The sequence below is a fragment of the Pangasianodon hypophthalmus genome, chromosome 17 (assembly GCF_027358585.1).
Source record: "Pangasianodon hypophthalmus isolate fPanHyp1 chromosome 17, fPanHyp1.pri, whole genome shotgun sequence".
NCBI lineage: Eukaryota > Metazoa > Chordata > Actinopteri > Siluriformes > Pangasiidae > Pangasianodon > Pangasianodon hypophthalmus.
Genome location: NC_069726.1, coordinates 21,678,215 through 21,699,333, shown reverse-complemented (window position 1 = coordinate 21,699,333; position 21,119 = coordinate 21,678,215). Strand labels below are relative to the sequence as shown.

Below are 21,119 nucleotides of genomic sequence, written 5' to 3'. Positions count from 1 at the left end.
TAGCTTTTACCCAAACAGTTCACTGCAGCAAAAGTAAACTAGCAAATAGTGGCACAGGAGCTCTCAGGAGTGTATTTGTTTAATTCTTGCTAATTTTTGAACCAATGATTTGTTGTTAAGACCATTAAAGGCTTAATATATTTTTTTTGCCCAGGGGTGTACTGTAGCGGGTACAGTCAACAACAAAAGTCAAATTCAGATGAACTCATTGAGACCAGAACAAAGTTGTTGCTGAAGATTAAAGGCATTGTGTGATTAGCTTACATGTTCTTATTATTTGCTTTAGTTAAAAATAAAAAATAAAATTAATTTTAATTTACAGAGCTGCACAGCAGTGTATCAGGCAGTTTTAAATATTGTTCCACCACAGTGAAATTCACTTGAATTTTTGTTTCAGTGGACTTTTCAGGGAAAAGACACTGGTTTTGCAGATACATTAATGAATACTGTCAAATAAGTCCTCAGGAACAATTTGTATGAAATAAAATATACATTTTAACCCAAAGAATTATAGCCACTTTACCCTTCAGTGTGCAACTGCTCTAATATCTTTTTCTTTTTTCCTATTCAGAGTCATGCCAGTGGACCTGGCCAGGCATTTGTGCCTTAATGGGGGTGCGGAGATGGCACTGTTGGTGTTTAACTTTCCTGTCCCTTCCCATCCTAATGTTCAGGATCATCAGGAGTTCTGCGTGACATTCCGTCCTGGATCTCGCAACATGTTTCTGTAGGACAGCAACGGTGGAGGAAATGATCGAATCCTTGTGTAGGACGTGAACTCAGAAGAAGCATACTCAGTTGAGAAAAAACCCTTGATGCCCCAGAACTTTCAAAGCCCCCAATCATAGCCCCTGAGAAAAGGGCCAGCTTTGTTTAATTCAGCTAGTCTTAGTGCACACATTTTAACTATACAAAGTTCTACTCTAAAATCTTTTGAAGAACTCTTTTTCTAAGAGTTTACTACACAGAATACTTTGTAGTATACATTATATTTTGGTGCAACAGGCAATATAGAAATTTCACATAATATATAGACACATAGGTTTATCTATTTTATGCTGTCCTATAAGTTCTATATATATAAAACACATTCTAAAAAAGATACATACATTATTTACTAAGATCATCTAATCTACACTTCTTTTCATTTTGCTGCAGACTGAGGACTCTATTGTCACCAACTACCGTTAAAGCATATTTCAATCTTTTAAATCATATGTCTTAAGGAATAGAATATTTGTATACCAGCAGATTTTTTTCCCAACATTCCAGCATGGCAAACTACATTTAGTGATGACTCTCTCTAAACTCTTCCACAGGGTGGAGTTAGAATGCAGTTTGGGTTGTTCCTGTATGTAGGCGTTGCAGATCATTGAGAAACGCCCAAAATCATGTGGCACAGTGAGTGACTCCTTCAGATACAAAGCAGCGTGCTGGAGGGCTCGTGCGGTAGTGTTTTTATAGGACTCACAGGGTAAAGACACAAGTCAAATTCAGAAGACCTTGCTGTGACCAAAGCAAAGTTGCCGCTCAACAGGAAAGGCATTAGGTGAGTTGTTTAGGTGACTTTTTCTTATTGGTGATTATCTTTTTGGCTTTGGTTAATATTTTCTTTAGAGCGACACAGCAATGTATTTTTCAGTTTTCAATATTGCTGCACCACAGTGAAATTTACTTGTTGAATTTTCTTTTCAGTGTATTTTTCATCGAGAAGACGCTGATTTTGCAGACACAGTAATGAACGCTGCAAAGTAAGTCCTCAACAAATATTACCATTTTTATGAAACATTATACCAAATTTCTGTTCATTCTGCATGCTGCACCAAATCAGTGTTTTGTTTCCCTGCTCTGACATTCCTGATTCAACTCATCAGGAGCTCTTTATACTTTATATCTGACATGCTAAAACAAGGGAAACACTATCTGCATAGCTGTTACCCTCAGGTGCTTGGCAACTAGGACAGTTTACCTGCTATAATTGAAATAAAATTGAGTGCAAAAGTTTGCATGAGTAATGGCTTATAGGTAGAAAAGAAGAACATGGTATGAATAATTTCAAGAATATACAGCAAAATCAACAGAGAATAGTTTCATTTTTTTATATATAAGCCTCCTGGATTTCAGCCCTTAGTTAAAGAAAGCAGTTTACGAAGGTTAAAACAGATATGTCAATACTATTCCATCAACATTTGTTTTTCTTTTGATAATTGAGAACAATATGTGAAACCTAATTAAATGTCTTGGTTGGTGCAAATTCAATTTCTTTGACTCTTTCATTTTGTACTATTGGTATGTCAACTTTTCCATTCAACTATATTATCTTTATCTTTATTTAAACCAAAGAACCTATGCTTCCCTTCAATGCTCTAATATCTTTGTTTTCTTCCCTAACCAGAGTCATGCCAGTGGACCTGGCCATGCATATGTGCCTGAATCACCATCCTCCAGTTGGACGACTTTTGGGAATGTCCGCACTTGGATCCCATCGTGCTCTTACTAGACCTAGCACATGTGAGTCTCAGCGACCCAGAGCTGCTAGATCCCCCCAGGTTCCTGCCTCTCCCATGAGCACCCTAAGTTGTACGAGCTCTTGTGGGATACTCAAGAAGAAAAAACGAGTGGTATTCGCAGATGCTAAAGGATTGGCCCTTACTGCAGTGCGAATCTTCAATTCAGATCCCCCAATATCCGATGTGGAGGAGCTTTCACCACCTGTAAACCTGAAGGTTCAGTCATCTGTGCAAAGAAAGAAGCCGCATCTCCGGTTGGGGTTCCCTCAGCCTTCCGCTGATTTACCGTCATACCTTGAGAGTCTGGCAACATCTCTGGTGCGTCTGGAAAGCTGCAGCTTGATCTATGGATCACTGTTCGGAAAAGTGAGGGTCTGCAACATCAGTTCTGAGAAAGCCGTGCATGTTCGCATCACGTACGACTCATGGAGAAGCCACCAGGACATCCCATGTACCCCTATCCAACAGAAGTCTGGGAGCCTGGAGACAGAACTGTTTGTCTTTAATGTTCCTGTGCCTTCCTATCCAAATGTTCAGGATCGTCTGGAGTTCTGTGTGTCCTTCCGTCCTGGACCTGGCAACACACTTCTTTGGGACAGCAATGGTGGACGAAACTATCGAATCCTTGTGGAGGACTTGAACTCAGAAGAAGCATACTCAGCTGAGAAAAAACCCTTGATGCCCCAGAACTCTCAAAGTCCCCAATCACTGGCCCTGAGAAATGGTCCAGCTTTGTATAAGTCAGCAAGTTTTAGCTCAGTCACTTTCTCTGAGAATATGAGCAAACCCTTGAATAGGCAAGAGAACAGTATTCTGAAAAGTATTTTGCCCCCTAATTCTAACAGTGCTAAAAAATTACACTAGCATGGGTGGTGGGGTTTTTGTATATTGGTCTCTTCTAATTTTCATCATCCTCCGTGTTTGATGAATTTTGCTTACAGTACAGAAAAGAAAAAAACAGGCAGACAGCCATGTTTGTGCTAGTTATCTCCACTTGAATATACCTGTGTGAGTCAGGAGTGACCCAGTGGTGAGGTAGTGAGACAGATTTATCTGTCTTGAGCACTGTAGACCTGGATATCAGATGAGTAATCAGCACTTTTTCAAAGTCAGCCTATTTCAAGCTGTGAAGGTCTTTCTGTGAGGTAGTTGTACTGAGACTTAATGTAGCTGTACCTGTGAAATGATTCCTGTAATATTTGTAATATAACTGTTTGAATGTTTTATATGTATATTCATTGATAAAAAATTTTTAAAATGTTAAATAAACATATGTTCAGATACAAACATGACTGTGTGAGAAGACATCTTTGTTTTAGTGATGGTATTCTTCCATAGACAACAAGAAATATTAGAAGATAATTTGTAAAAGTTGCCTTTAATGCTGGTAGAAAAGGCTGCAGATGCAGATGTAACCAGCTGAAGGTCACTCATCTGCTGGAGTGTGAATATAAATCAACAACAATTTTTCACCTACTCAAAGTTTCCTCCTTTAGCTTCCCACTGGAGCAAAAAGGCTAACGTAGCTAAAAGGTAACGAAGGTCCATGTCACCTAAAATCCATAAATACATGCCCAAATCTTATGTTCACATTTATTTATTTGGCAACATATAATGTTAGATGATTAAGCCCTGAGACAGAACTGTTTGTCTTTAATGTTCCAGTCCCTTCTTGTCCTAATGTACAGTACTGTGCAAAAGTCTTAGGCACCCTATTTTTTTAGTACAAACTTCATTATAGACTTGTATTTTCTGACTTCTACATTATTGATTCAGTACAAAAAAAACATTTTAGATTTCCAAACATTAGTTTTCCAGCACAAAATTAAATGTTACAGAAAAATGTTTGTAGGTCAGTAAAGAAAGCTGCATATTACATAAGAGACACTTTTCAGACAAAAAACATAATGAAGGCTGCTGGGTTTTGATGCAGAAATAAGAAGCAAATGTGACAGTCAAAGTCTCCAGAAGAACTGTGGCTGCTTCTGCAAGATGCTCAGTAACACTTACAGCTCATTTCCTTATAAAACTGCACACAGACTACTATTTTTTTTTTTTTAAAGTGAAGGAGCGTCACACCAAATATTGACTTTGTTCCATTTGTTACAGTTTACTGCTCTTTATAGTATTTTTTTAAATGTAGAAACATTTGGTTTCATTATTTTTGAAGGCATCTTTGCTCTACAGCATTTCTTTGCATGGGTCTAAGACTTTTGCACAGTACTGTACATAATCACCTGGACTTCTGCATGTCATTCCATCCTGGATGTGGTAACACGCTCTTGTGGGACAGCAACAGTGGACGAAACTATCAAATCTTTGTGGAGGGGGTTAAGGGCCTTGCTCAAGGGCCCAACAGTGGAAACTTGGAGGTGTTGGGGCTTCAACCCCCAACTTTCTGATCTGTAATCCAAAGCCTTAACTGTAGAGCCACGACCGCCCTTTGCATAAGTGGTCCAGGTTTGTATAAGTCAGCAAGTCTTAGCTCACTCATTTCCCCAGAGAATATGATCAAAACCTTGAGTAGGCAAGAGAACAGTAATTCACCCCTATTTCTAACAGTGCTAACAAATAAAACTAGCATCGGTGGTGGGTTTTTTCTATATATTGGTCCATTCTAATTTTCATCATCCATGTTTGATGAATTTTGCTTAAATAGGCATCAAGAGGAGAAAAGACAGACAGACACCTATGTTTGTTCTAGTTCTCTCTGCTCCAACATGCCTGTGTGAGTCAGTGGTGAGAGATTGAGACAGATTTTGACATCAGACAGTGTTTCTCTCGAGCTTTGTGTATCTGTGTATCAGACGGCCATCTGGTATCATAACGAACATCAGCACTTGCTCATCAAGGTCAGCAAATGAGGTAGTTGTAGTGAGACAGATAATTAATGCAGCTGCAGGTGTGAAATGAAATGTGATATAACTGTATGAATGTTTTATATGTATTCATTAATGAAAAAAGTAAAAAAAAAAAAATGTTAAGAAGGTAAGTACCTTTAATTATCCAAAAAAAAAAAATCATTAAAGAATCCTTGAAGGATTTATAATTATTGACCATAGCCCTATGGGATTAATGTCTGTAGCGAACAATTAACAATTAATGAACAATTAACACACGTTTCTGCAGGTTGTTTTGTCTATAAACCTGGATGTTTGGGTCACACATGTTCATATGATCACATTTCTGGATATTTTTGGCAGGATTTTATGAGATGCATCTGCTCACAGTAATTCATTTATTTATAGAAAACTAAAAGTTACATGATAATGTGGTGTATGTGAATATAGAGTGGCTTAATCACTGTAGCTGACTTTCTAATGACCCCTTTTAATCTGCCTTCAGGATCGCACCATGATTTCATTTTCTTTCCTGCTAAAAAGCTTCCAGAATAGGCAGTATGGGGACTATTATGCAGAAGTAATATGACCATGCTAAGTATAGTTCCAGCAGTGCAGGAAGTTGAAATACATGATAGGCAACTAAATATAGCAAGTATTATCAGTCAAAAATCTTTTTTCCAACAAAAGAGGCATTATCTGTTTTCAAAATGTGTCTATATAGGTGGGAGAAAAATACCAACATTGCAGATCATCAGAGTCAGATATGCTTGTGTTAACCAATTTAACCTCTCTCTCTCTCTCTCTCTCTCTATATATATATATATATATATATATATATATATATATATATATATATATATATATATATATAGGGAAAGTTTATATGTATATATTTTACTTTAGTATAATAGAACTGCATTATCATCTGCATTAATTCCAGGGTTCTAGTACATTCTTACAATCTTTGAGAGGTCGGGTCAGTTTGTGAAATTACAATAATCAGAATCATGTTTGAATAGCCAATTTTTTATCTGTGTTTGAGTCAGGAATTTGACTCAGATGTTGAGCTTTCACTGTGCTTATAGACCTTACATAATAACATTTTGGGACAAGACATAGACAATACTTACACAATACAGTGAGTTTGATATGAACAGAAGTGGATATGAACTGTACTAAGGTAAAGTTTGGTGTTCCACAAGGCTCTGTTTTAGGCCCACTGCTCTTTTCTTTATATATGCTACCTCTAAGCAAAATTATTCTTAACCATGGTATTAGCTTCCACTGTTATGCTGATGACACACAGTTGTATGTTTCAGCAAAGCCAGATGACAGATACCAGCTTAATAAAGTTGAGGAATGTGTAAAGGGCATTAGACACTGGATGCTTATTAACTTTCTTTTACTTAATTCTGACAAGACAGAAGTACTTGTACTAGGACTACATGCAGCTAAAAATAAGCTTTCTGATTACATGATAACTCTGGATGGCCTTTCTGTTTCATCACGTTTCACATTTCATTTCACACCTGCAGCTGCATTAATTATCTGTCTCACTACAACTACCTCATTTGCTGACCTTGATGAGCAAGTGCTGATGTTCGTTATGATAACAGATGGCCGTCTGATACACAGATACACAAAGTTTGAGAGAAACACATCTGTCTCACTCTCTCACCACTGACTCACACAGGCATGTTGGAGCAGAGAGAACTAGAACAAACATAGGTGTCTGTCTGTCTTTTCTCCTCTTGATGCCTATTTAAGCAAAATTCATCAAACATGGATGATGAAAATTAGAATGGACCAATATATAGAAAAAACCCACCTCCGATGGTAGCTCATGTAGATAATATTACTAGAATAGCATTCTTTCATCTCAGAAATATTGCTAAGATAAGAAATATAATGTCACTACACAATGCAGAAAAATTAGTTCATGCTTTTGTAACCTCTAGGTTGGATTATTGTAATGCCTTACTGTCTGGGTGTTTCAGTAGATGCATAAACAATCTCCAGTTAGTCCATGGCTAACAAATAAAACTAGCATCGGTGGTGGGTTTTTTCTATATATTGGTCCGTTCTAGTTTTCATCATCCATGTTTGATGAATTTTGCTTAAATAGGCATCAAGAGGAGAAAAGACAGACAGACACCTATGTTTGTTCTAGTTCTCTCTGCTCCAACATGCCTGTGTGAGTCAGTGGTTAGAGAGTGAGACAGATGTGTTTCTCTCGAGCCTTGGGTATCTGTAAATCAGACGGTTATGATAAATTTTTATCATAACATACATCAGCACTTGCTCATCAAGGTCAGCAAATGAGGTAGTTGTAGTGAGACAGATAATTAATGCAGCTGCAGGTGTGAAATGAAATGTGATATAACTGTATGAATGTTTTATATGTATTCATTAATGAAAAATGTAAAAAAAAAAAATGTTAAGAAGGTAAGTACCTTTAATTATCCAAAAAAAAAAAATCATTAAAGAATCCTTGAAGGATTTATAATTATTGACCATAGCCCTATGGGATTAATGTCTGTAGCGAACAATTAACAATTAATGAACAATTAACACACGTTTCTGCAGGTTGTTTTGTCTATAAACCTGGATTTTTGGGTCACACATGTTCATATGATCACATTTCTGGATATTTTGGGCAGGATTTTATGAGATGCATCTGCTCACAGTAATTTATTTATTTATAGAAAATTCAAAGTTACATGATAATGTGGTGTATGTGAATATAAAGTGGCTTAATCACTGTAGCTGACTTTCTAATGACCCCTTTTAATCTGCCTTCAGGATCGCACCATGATTTCATTTTCTTTCCTGCTAAAAAGCTTCCAGAATAGGCAGTATGGGGACTATTATGCAGAAGTAATATGACCATGCTAAGTATAGTTCCAGCAGTGCAGGAAGTTGAAATACATGATAGGCAACTAAATATAGCAAGTATTATCAGTCAAAAATCTTTTTTCCAATGAAAGAGGCATTATCTGTTTTCAAAATGTGTCTATATAGGTGGGAGAAAAAAACACCAACACCACCAGTTAGTCCAGAATGCAGCAGCAAGAGTCCTTACTAGAACCACAAGATATGACCACATCACTCCTATCTTATCCACACTGCATTGCCTCCCAATCAAATTTCATATTGATTATAAAATACTACTATTGGCCTATAAAGCACTGAATGGCCTCGCGCCGCAGTACCTGAGCGAAATTTTGGCCTTTTATGATCCACCACACCTACTTCGATCAAAAGGTGCAGGCTATTTGTTGGTACCTCAAATAGTGAAGGCTACAGCAAGGGGTAGAGCTTTCACTTACAAAACCCCACAGTTATGAAACAGCCTTCCAATTAGTGGTCGGGGCTGAGACACAGTCTCAGTGTTTAAATCTAGGCTGAAAATATATTTGTTTAGTCAAGCCTGTGAATAGTTTTTTTTAGGTAAAGGAGCAGGTCTGGAGGGTTCACAGGCGTAGAGTGTTGTGGTGAACTGGGATGTTTGGATGCTCTCGCCCTCCCACTCTCACATGTTCATTCAGGTTTGTTGGCGCTGATGGCTGGCCGCTTTATGTCCCAGGGTGCCCTCATTTCTGTGTTACCTTCTGGCTCTCCCTTTTAGTTATACTGTCACAGCTAGTCTTGCCGGAGTCCCTGCTTGCACTCTATACGCAAAGTACATTGTCCTTAACCACTAAAGGACAAAGGCTTACCTAAGTCTTTCTCTCTGTCTCTGTCTCTCTCTCTCCCTCTCTCTCTCTCTCCCTCTCGCTCTCTCTCTCTGTCAAGCTACACATGCTACTCCTAAGACTGATCCTGGCCCCTTCTGCTCTCCAGATCTGACTGATCCATCTTGATGCCCTACTTCTTGTTGGAGTTCTCATTGGTTGAGATCGGTCCCTGCTGCTGGGGGTGGCCCCATATTGACGGCCTTAAGAATATTGGGATTGCTGGGGATGGTGCCACTTGGGGGCCATTGAGATGGCTTGGGGATCTCATATGGGGAGTTGTATTGTGATGGCTTGGGACTGCAATTGCTGTGGTGGCTTTGGGGCTGTGTTTGCCAAGAGCAGTTTTGTACTCTGGTCTCCAACAGTGGACAGTAGATAAGTTCGACAAATTGGACTTTATGTGAAAACAGTGATGTATTTACTGTTTTTTTTTTTTTTTTGCACTATTTGTCCATCTAGTGCACAGTTATAGAAGGGATTTTTTTTATAATTACACTATCTGTTAGCACCCAGTTGAGGATGGGTTCCCTTTTGAGTCTGGTTCCTCTCATGGTTTCTTCCTCATATCGGGAGTTTTTCACTGTCACCGTCGCCTCTGGCTTGCTCATTAGGCATTAAATTCACATATTTACAGTTTATTTTGGTTTAATTTAATTTGAATGTATTTATTTCTGTAAAGCTGCTTTGTGACAATGTCTATTGTTCAAAGTGCTATACAAATAATATTGAATTGAATTGAATTGATATACAACTATTACATTGCAAGTACTGCACAGAGGAGAAATAAATATTGCACACAATGTGCACACACCAAATCTAAAACACAACGATGTCTGTGACACAGTCATCATATTTATAATGCAATTAAGTGTTTGTGAGTCTGACTGCAGGTGGAAAGAAGCTTTTCCAGGTGTAGTGGTTTTGATGTACATTGATCTGCTGGAGGGAAGCAGTTCAAATATGTGGTGGCCTGTGTGCAAGGGCTCAGAGTTGATTTTTTTCTGCTCAAAAAAGACCACCAAGCATCTTGTCAGCAAACTCTGCTAAGGTAAATAGTATCCAAAATGGCTACTTCCATAACAATGATCAGCTATAGTGGACAGCATAAAGTTTTGCTCATGTTTATAGATTACAGTCAGTCATTCCTCTTTGAGAAAATAAGATTAAATCAAGCACTCTTATCTTTGTTTGTTGGTTTGTCCCCCTGTTGGTTTGTCCCCCTGTTTGAATCTGGCTCCTCTCAAGGTTTTTTCCTTATATAGTCTGAGGGAGTTTTTCCTTATCATTGTCATCTCTGTTGTTTTCATTGGAGATCTACATTTACATCCAGATTCCTGTGAAGCTGCTTTGTGACAATGTCTATTCAAATAAAGTCGAATTATATTAATCAAGCACACAGACATCTGAACTTGAAAGCAAGTCAAATATCAGCGCAGGTGTCCTCAAATATCTAAAAGTAGTTCATTTGTAAGCCGTGTCACTGTTCTTTCAACCCATTTTACTAGTCCTGACCAGTGTGCATATGTATTCCACTTTGAAATATAAACACTTATCCTTTCCAGTGCATGGGCGTTGCCTTAAAACATTGATGAGGGATGTGTTGCTACCTGTCTGATGGTTGTTTTCATCTTAGTGCAAAGTCTTTGTGGTTTACCTTGCTGCTATTTAATGATTGTTTTTAGGGTCTTGGATCCTGCACCCTAGACAATTTTGCCACTTTTACCACTATTTTGTCAGATATAAGCCTAGAATTTTGTCAAGTTCTCATGTTTTTTTCACTAATATAACTCAGATCTCTCACACACACACAAATTACCATGTCAGTGACATTGCTTGCAACTTGTTTGCTAATTGGAAAGACGTCTCCATGACCTAGTTTTGGATCACTGTTAATGCATGTTCTTAATATCCTGTTTTCATTTTACATCATTGGAAATATTAACTCTGTTGCTGAATGTATTGTGCTAATGCCTAAAGACCAACCCTCAACAAATAGGTTGTCAATTAACCATGGCTAAGTCAGTTTATAAAGCTTCAGAAAAAGGATGTGGTGTTTTATTACTCTGATTTAGTTTAAATCACAGGTGATACTCAAGGTTGGCTGAAAATAATCACTGTTCCTACATCTTCTCAATTGGCAAAGAAGGTCATTGCAACATAAAATGCACACGTCATGCAGATATATTTGTACTATCTGAGAAGCTAGATGTATCTTAAATTTCCTACTATAACCTGGTGGTTAAAGTAAGCAGTGGCTCTCTCTCTCTGAATTGGGTCAATGAAGCTCCAGGGTTCTGTGACCCTCTCTCTCTCTCTCTCTCTGTGTGTGTATGTGTGTGAGTGTGTGTTTGTTACAGTGGTTACTCAGATCTTAAAGTTGTTACTTGACTGGTCACTTTAAATAGGTTAAAAACCTCCATAAAACCAAAGCCAAATAAATCCAAACCTCAATAACATGACAAACATTTAAAAAAAAACCCTCAATAACAAATAGCTATAAATAATGTTAACTTGAACCTAATCTGTTCAGTGAGTGGAAAGTTCTGGGGAAAAAATATGCATGTTAAAAGCACTCTATGGCACCAATAAATAATCAGAATATTATTATACACATTTTAATAATGATCCTAATAGCTAAATATCTGGACTGTCTTCATAAATTAAATATGTGCTACAGGGATCCCTGGAATTTATACTTGTGGTTCATTTACTATTTAATTGGATTTGGTCCCACATTCCACACAGTCAGAGGTAAAGTCATAACAATTTCAGGACAGATGGGTTTGCACTTTCAGGTTTCTCAGTAAAATGAAGAGAGCAAGAAAAAAAACCTGCTACAACATAAGTGTTGGGATCTAATTTGTTTGATGTTGTGAAACATCTGTCAAACATCTGTGAAACATAAATGGATAAATGGATAAAAATAGGATGTGTCATTGTTTCATAAATAAAAATTGTAATAGTTGTTGAATTGCTGTGGAATAAAGAGGAATATCAACTTCCGGGTGGTAACTGACTCTACTTCACATTAGAATGCATCAAATCATCCTTTCACTGATGTTTAGCAGCACAGCTTACATGCTGTTTAAAAGCCATGTGAAGTAAACCACCTGATGTTTCAGTGCCACCTGATGTTATCTAGTTAATTTAACAGTTGCAGTTTTGAGACGTAAACAAAAATCCACACTTCATGTCTGGCAAATGTATTCCATCACCCATTTTTTTAAACTACTTTTACTACTTACTACTATAGTCTGTATTTCTCATGGTAAATAAACTAGGCAGTTGTGTATATTGCTAAATCATTTATTATAGTACATAAGCATGCAGTTTTAGACAGTTAAAAAAGTAGTGTGTTCTTATTGCCTAAAAGAAATAGGAATGTTATGCAAGGAGTCAATATTAGATTTTAGTTGTTTAGAGAAGACATCCATTAACAGGAGCTATTTGAACTAAATATATGTTAAAATGATACAAAAGTCTAATAGTGAGTTTATTAAATGGGTAAATTTATACATCTCAGATAAATAATCTATCCTTCAATTTTAAAAAGTAAAATGTGCAAGCTTTTAAGAACTTTTGCCCCATTTTCTCTCATATTTGATCTTGGCCAATTCCCACCCACCAACCAGCTTCTCCATCATATGACAGCTACCATCCGGGGACATGGGCTTCCTCTGCCGTGTGAACCCAGTTGACTGCAACTTCAGGACAGCATCACAGGACAGCATAACACACTTGGAGAAAAGCACTATCTATCCTCTTCCCTACACATGATCTCACAGATGCCCACGATTGGCTAGTGCCGCTGTGATTGAGAGGGGAGAGAGTACGTCTCTCACTCAGAGAACATGGCCAGTTTTGGTCTCTAGACTCCTGGCCACAGATATCTGTGGGTGGCAGTGTTGGAATTTGATTCAAACTGTTTTTTACATTTTTGATTTTGTTGTTCCTGTGGTTTAGGTGCCTTATTAATCCAGTGCAGGAGATCTACAGTCGTTTAATCATGTATATCTCCAACCCTTCAGAGTGTATAGATCCACCATCCCTGCTCAAATATTCAGATGTGACTAAAGAACTTGATTAACTGGATTAGTAACTACAAGGTGAAATTTGATTAGTCCTGTCCTGTCTTGACACAACACACTGGGTAAAAATTATACATGGATTGATGGCTACTTGATGAATGTGTTAAACAATGCAATGCTATAATGTTTTTTAGCTTTCTATGATTAAAATTTTGGATTATAAAGCCCTAAATGTCTAGAATAGCAATGGACTTACTGAAATGATCTTTATTTAGATCTATGATTGGTTCATCTTGAATTCTATGCTATGCTATACGTGTGAAATAGCATGGTTCTCAAGACTAGAGTTAATTCATATTGATCGATAGCTTCCTGATGAGTTCCAACCCTAGTTCCACCTCTGACTTCATTAAAGGGATACAAAAGTCTGGATTTCCATGGTCCTGTAGAGATTAATTGACTGGTGCCCATCCCTCATCTTGGTCACACTGTACAATAAGAAGTACAGAGCCAACCCAGTGCTCTTAGAAAAGAAGCTTCCTCAAAGCCCCCTTGAATAGTTAACGTTTCTTAACTTTCTCAGTGAGGTCTATTTGGATGACTCTTGGATCAGGAAACACTTGTAGGACTCTACATAGAACCTTTATGTGAATCAAGAAACCATAAATGGTTCTAGACCTTGTAAACGTTTTGCAAGAGTGTCACTTGACATACCTGGCTTTGGTATATTCTGATAAGGAATTGTTTGAATTGCATACTTAGATGGCTTGATGTTTAAGGACTTTAGCTTTATAAAATGGTTTTACTTGGATACCTTCTGTTATAGGTTTCTACAAAGAACCTTTAAGGGACCAGCCCAAGAACCCTTTTGGGTGGCTAAGGTGTAGGGTTGGGACTGAAAAGTAATAAAGCAGGGTTAGGCACCAAATTTATAATTAGCTGCAGAGTTAGACGATGTCTGTGAAACTTCAAAAATATCTTCCACTTGGTTCTTCTTCGGAATTTAGCAAACTGGTGTATTATGACTCATTTCTCATACCAGACATGCCTAGCCCTGTCCTACCCTCCTGCTGACTTCAGGTTCAACCTTTCCCAAAAGTACATGCCATTACTTTTGCTTTTTATACACATATATTCATGCAAATTGTTAAAACTTGAGGTAATTTCAAGTGTCTCTCCAATTTTCTCCAATTTTCAAGATTGACTCTAGGTCAATGCAGTGGAGATGCTTCATTCTACATCATACTAACCCAGTTAGGTTAAGACAAGTAGCCTTTATGTAGTTCATTATGTTTCAAGAAAACATTAAACTAATCATTAATGTAGTGTCCATGTACTTATGGAACTTTTGCCATGTAGCATGTTGTGTAGCATTTCCTGAGGTGCCAACATTACTAATAAGAAAATCCTAGTAGATAGTGAGAAAAAAAAATACACAAAGACCTTAGAATATGTCTGAGGATGAGATGATATTTTAAAAAGATGCAGTAAGCAGCAATAAGAAAACAGCAAGGCAAAAGCAGCTCCTCCAGACCACAACACTGTCATCTTGTTTTCTAATGGCTCATAAAAACAAGGCTTGTGATTTCACAAGTCAGATTTCACCTAGATAGATAAATGTTGCCTTGAACTCCCACTGGAAATATTGTAATTACGAGGTGAACACACACGAGTGCCACCACAATGTTATAATTACTACTTGGGAACTCGTATTTTTCCACAAACCCTGATTTTCCATGTTGGGGGCATGTCAATAACAAAAAGTCATGGTGGTTGCTAATTTGAATGTGACAACAGACGTTAAGATTTAAGTGGTAATTTTGCATGTTAACTGTTCAGTTCTTTATTTTGTCTCAGTAAGGCAAAGTAAATGTCTTCTTGTTGATGATACCAAAAAATAATAACAGAAATGAAAAAATGTTTTCTTACACTGTTCATTTTTTTCCAATCAAAACCACTTGAACACACAGCATGTCATAATCACTACCTGACTAATCTTCTGAGAAGGACTTGCAGGCAGCCAAAGTTGATGTGAAGAAAAGGTAACCTCTATAGGAAAGATCATACTTTCCCCTTCAATGAAGAGAATTTCATTTGCACTAAATATGACTGCTGATTTAGCTGAGAAAGCAGAAAAACATATTTTTCAAATATCTTAAAATGTTAATGGGGTTAATGTGTTTGGATCTGTATCTTGGATTAAACTCAAACCTCCTGGAAAAGAAAATAACATAGGCTTATATTTCCCAGTAATACTTGTTTGCGTCATTTTCAAAGTTTCACAGGAGTAAAAAAAAAAAAAAAAAACAATAATCTAACAAAGAATTAATAATGGTTCAGCAATGGTTCAGGAATATTACTCTGAGCGTTCTCTGTCAACACACACGAGAGGCTTGACATGCAAGTTCAGTTGACGTGATACACAGAAACAGGTGAGTGCCATGGCAGCATGACTCTGTTTGTAATGGGAGTATCATGTATTGATGGCGTCTTGTGGTAAGGAAGGAGACAGAGAACATTCCATTCTCACAGTCTGATTTTGGAAGGATTTAAAAGCTCAGTCAGAAATGTTCTTGCATGTTTGTGTAGTCTTATTTCTCTTGTTAAATTAAATCCATGCCTTCTGGTGCAAACCACAATGTGAAGCGTAGTTTAAGGAAAGTTGAGCCTATAGTTCATCACTTATGCAACAGAGATACTATGCAATATATTTACTATATGTCACTATTCATGTACTTTAAATGTTGTTAAAAACAGTGTAAGAAATGTGATACTGTAGAACATTAAAATAGATGTATAACAGAATAGAGCAGATTAGTTATTCTTGGAGAGTGTCATTCTTCAGATGCAACGTTTGCAAAGTTCATGCCTTCTGCTCTCACTGCAGTCAATGAGTCACATTGCCTGTCTGCTGCTTACTACTGAAGGGATAATGTGTGTTAAATCATCTCCAAAAGATGTGTTTTCAGATGTCATATGATAGCAGAAAACTAGCTACTGGGGAGATTGGAAATGACTACATTGGTAGGTAGATGGGGTTTTGAAAAATAATTTTTAAAAAATCATCAATCTGAGGCTGTGTACAGGCTGTGTACCAGCAACAGAAATCCAAAACACAATTATTATTTTCAGATTTATTTTCTCACAGCGATTATTTTCGGTAACCGCTTTATACTGGTCAGAGTCACGATGGAGCCGGAGGCATGAGGTGGGAATACAACTTTATTTAACTTATTTATTTAACTGAAGTTGATTTCATTTTATTCATCGGCAGTAACCGTTTTATCCTGGTCAGGGTTGCTGTGGATCCAGAGCAAAGCAGGTGACAAATCACATCACATGACCAACTGCACAACCCATAACCCTGTTCACAATCACCAGACTTCTGCCCAGCCTTACCTGTGCCCAATTACACATACACTCATAAATAGCTCTCTCCTAGAGTTTTGTAATGACGTTCATAGGCCTGTTTCTGCTGTGTATTATTATTATTATTATTATCCTGGGTTTGTCTCTGCTCTGTTTGGTATTTTATTCTATACCTGTACCTACCTAATCACGTGCCACCTTGCACGTGCATCCAACATGTGCGTGTCTAATAGACTAATATATATATATATATATAGAACATAAATAACTAAATTTAAAAAATGTGCAAGAAAAGCACAAACCCCTAACAAATCTTTATTTTCCCCAATATATGTATATACTGAATAACATTATTTGAAAATATAAGCTAGATAATAAGCACTTTATGAAAGCCCTTCTGTTTTTCAAGTCAAGCAGACACCATCAACATGAGATTCACAGATTAAACAGCTGATAAGTTCATGGAGATACAGGATGTTTTCGTTATCTAAACAATGTATGCAAGTCTGTGCTTGGTTTGATGACTTGGCTTCAGTGGATTGTTTTAATTCTTCTCTAACATATTGTGCATAACAGACTTCCTTTATCTAGTAATCATGCTTTGGCATTGTCCATATTTGGGCAGAAAATTTGAAATGGAGAACTGTCTTGGAGTTCTCCATGCAATAATATGCAATAATAACCATAGATACGCAGCCTTTTATCTAATACATATCAAATAAATTGGGCAGTGTAAAAAAAGATGATGCAAATAGTAAAGAAGCAAATGAAATTAAATTTTGATGGTCTCAAAATATTTATGTAGAATGCTGGGAAAAGTCTTTATTATTCCTTTTATCATTAATGGGACATTATATAGGTGTGCATACCGTTTTTTCTTTTTTATCCCACTCCCACCACTTCCAAAGAAATTCCTTCTAAATAAGCTTGAAATAAAATCAGCACTGTGACTTCTGCATTCAGTGCTGTGGGTTGCACATCGCTATCCAGTCTTACTCAGCTAGTTTAGAGCAGCAGACAGGCATTTACGGATGCTACTGAGGTTGGAGCTCAACATGGCAGTTCCCAACAGTTCTGTATACATCACATCCTCCAACCAAGGAAGGCCAGTTATTGAGCTATGAGAATGGCTCTGTTGATGGACATGAGCTTCCTTGTTGTGCACTCTCAGTTCCACAATCACCAATTTCAGCTGAGCTACACTATATGGCCAAAAGTATGTGGACACTTGACCATGACACCCAAACCTGTTCCAGCATGACAGTGCCCCTATGCACAAAGTGAGGTCCATGAAGACATGGTTTGCCAAAGTTGGAGTGGAAGAACTCGAGTGACCTGCACAAAGCCCTGACCTCAACTCCACAGAACTCCTTTGGGATGAACGGGAATATGCCCCAGGCCTCCTCACCCAACATCAGTGTCTGACCTCACTAATGCTCTTGTGGCTGAATGGGCAAATCTCCACAGCCATGTTTCAAAATCCAGCAGAAAGTCTTCCCAGAAGAGTGGAGGTTATTATAACAGCAAAAAGGGGAAATAAATCTGGAATGAGATGTTCAACAAGCATGTATGCGTGTGATGGTCAGGTGACCACAGATGTTTGACCATATAGTGTACCAGGTCATTCAAGTCCAGTTTAGGGATTGGTACATCCTTAAATGGTGTAATATGATACATAGATTTTTATTTTGCACATTTCTTGCAATAATTTTTTTTTCATTGCTAACAGTGTAGCCTAAAAAAGCAGTGAAGGTGGAAATGTGATTTGTAGCCTGTGTATGGTGTCACATTATTTGCTGTCAAAGTCCTAAATCTTTTTTTTTGTTGTTGTTTTTGCTTTAATGTAACCAGGGCTAGAAGCATTAATTCCTGTAATGTACATAGCACACATATCTGTGGAGAATGAAGTATAGGGGCCTTTAAGAGGCACTGGTTGAGGTCATTGTGCATGTGAGTGGTGCAACGCATGTGAGCGAGTGATTAGGAGGTCAGGAAGGGGATATGCTCCGTGGATATTGACTTACAGGTGAATAATCATCCACTGACAAATCAATGTAAAATGTTTTGATGAAACTGTGAATTTCCTGTTCATACATTGCAACAGATGTCCGTAGTGATTTGGATGCTGACACAGGATTGTGTGGCTGTGCAGGTCACTTTGGTCAGTTTGACTAAAAGGTGTATTAATTCTAAATGCCTCAAAGGTGATATTCATAACTGTTCATGGATTCATGGATTCATATGTTTACTCTGAAATGAGTGTGTAAAATGAGTTCAGTTACGCTAATATCAAGTTATTGTACATGGAGCATATGTAAGTGATGCAAGTTCTGGCGTGATTGGCCTACTAGTGTGTGTAGAGTTTAACAGTTGAATGGTATTCCAGTCTTATTGTTAGTGGAATTCTAAGGCATGTTGTGTGCTTTTCTTTTAGAATTGCAACTGCCATATTATTGTTACTTGTGTTTTACTGTTTGATTTTCTTTTATACTGCACACCACAAAGACAGATTGTTTTCCTTAAGAATACTCAAACATACCAAAATACTGTGAATTAGGAATCTAATGACTGGGATCAGCCACAAATAAACTAGCAAAGGTAGCCAGCAGACTGAATATTACAAAAAAGACAGAGATAAAGGCCACATATAAAATATAAAATATATAAGATAATAAACATATAAAATAATTTATTTATGAGATATTTAGTTATTACAAGCTGAAGATTTAAATTGTTTTTAAAAAATCAACCTGGCAAATTTCTAATTTCCACTTATTGATTAAAAAAAAATCTTCAGCTTTAGGTAATCTGATTATATATATATGTATACAAATAAAATATAGGAAAAAATAGGAAATCAGTGTTATAAGGGAGATACAGATTACCATGGCAACCAAACTTACACACCACGGTAACCACGGTGGCGGCCAGGGTTTTTTCCCAATAAGTGTAAGAAGATTTGGTAGTGATAAGAACAAGCAAGGTCTACTTTCTGTATTTTGACCTGAGTGGATGTTTTTGTAAAACCAGGTAGATTATGCTTTGATAGAATAAACATGTAGAAACTTGTACGTATCTCCTATCTTGTCATTTAAATTTCTTTTCCAGCATAAATGGTGCTTACTGTAAAGCATTCAGAAGAAAAACTACTACTACAGAAGGAAAACAGTGGATGGTGCAATAACACAGGAGGTGACATTGCAAACTTCATCACATGGCACTAAAATCTACCATGTGATGAATGTCGAAATGTCATCTCCTGTGTTATAGCACCATCCACTGTTTTCTTCTGTAGTATAAGTAGTGATTTTTCTAATTGCTGTATGTACAGTATGCACCATTTACTATATTTCTATATATTTCTATAATCATATCCAAATACTATAAGACTACACAACATGTAGCAGACAGGTACTCAAATAATCTTTTGATCTATCAGTGATTGCAGTTTAATTTTTATCCTTACTTTATGGAGCCCTTAACGTAAATGCCTCAACAGGTCTATGACAATGAATCACAGTTACAGAAAGGAACCAGGCACAAAAGAGAACCCATTCTCTTGTGGGTGATAGTGGGATTATAAATTATTACAGTACACAGGCAGTGAATGTTTTTCTGTTGTGCCACATGGGAGCCCACTTTCTATTTTCAGAGCAATCCACCATATAATTAACCCCGTTATGTACTTAACTACAACCTCTTATGAAAAAACAACCAAGAAGACTAATTTTTCATATTTAAAAAGGCACCTCTAAGCAGGTAGGCAGGTATCTGACCACAGAATGAGAGCGTTTCATCCTTTTCCCAGTCTGCAGTCATCACAAACCAGATCACTGGATTTCAAACCCAGTCATCATTCCAGCCTAGCTCAACAACCCAGATGTCTACAAGCCAGTCTGATTCTATATCTCAGGCACAGTCCTTCAGTACCTCAACATTATATCAAGGTCAAACCTCCAACAGGAGCATCATTTTACCAGATCAGAGCATTCCATCCTCTTCCCAAGTCTCTGGATTCCAGACACATTCATCATCCCAGCCTAGCTCCACAACACAGGTTTTGACGGGCTAGTCTGCTTCTACCTCTCGGCCTCAGTCCTCAAGTGTTTCAACATTGTATCTAGTTCTAACCTCTGGCAGATATCAGACATCAGGATCAAAGCATTCCATCCTCCTCCCAGTCTGCAGTGACCACAAACCAGGGGTCTCATTTATCAACTGTGCATACACATGGTTTTGTTCATAAACTGTGCATATGCATGTTAGGTTTCTACGTATAGACTGTGATTGATAAAGTTTTTTTCTTGGCTGTGAGAATGTGTGTATATTTAGCACACTCATGACCATGTGTATGCAGGAACCTCTAGTGGTAGAAAAGTGTAATAGCAGGTAAACTAATTTTGATGAGCTTCTATCCCACTTATTGTCAATCATATTGGCATCAAATTGATAGCGTGATTACTGATTTTGTTGTTCACATTAAAGTGCAAACAGATGAGACAGATTAACTGAGCCCTTTATATTAATTTCCTTAACATCTAAAGATTTATTGGGATGATGCAGACGATGTTTTGATTTGGCACACACAACTTTGGGAGGGATTGTGTTTTTAAGGATCACAGGAACCTCTTT

The 21,119-nt window shown here is 37.4% G+C and overlaps 1 protein-coding gene across 1 annotated transcript; it reads left to right on the top strand.

The window, feature by feature from the left end:
- Positions 1-1,398: 1,398 nt before the first annotated feature.
- LOC113543972 (protein phosphatase 1 regulatory subunit 3C-B) lies at positions 1,399-3,797 on the top strand. Its single transcript, XM_026942532.3, has 3 exons — positions 1,399-1,549; positions 1,696-1,751; positions 2,396-3,797. The coding sequence occupies exons 2-3, from the start codon at positions 1,738-1,740 to the stop codon at positions 3,372-3,374; spliced, it is 993 nt and encodes a 330-aa protein (XP_026798333.1). The 5' UTR covers positions 1,399-1,549; positions 1,696-1,737; the 3' UTR covers positions 3,375-3,797.
- The last annotated feature ends 17,322 nt before the right edge of the window (positions 3,798-21,119 follow it).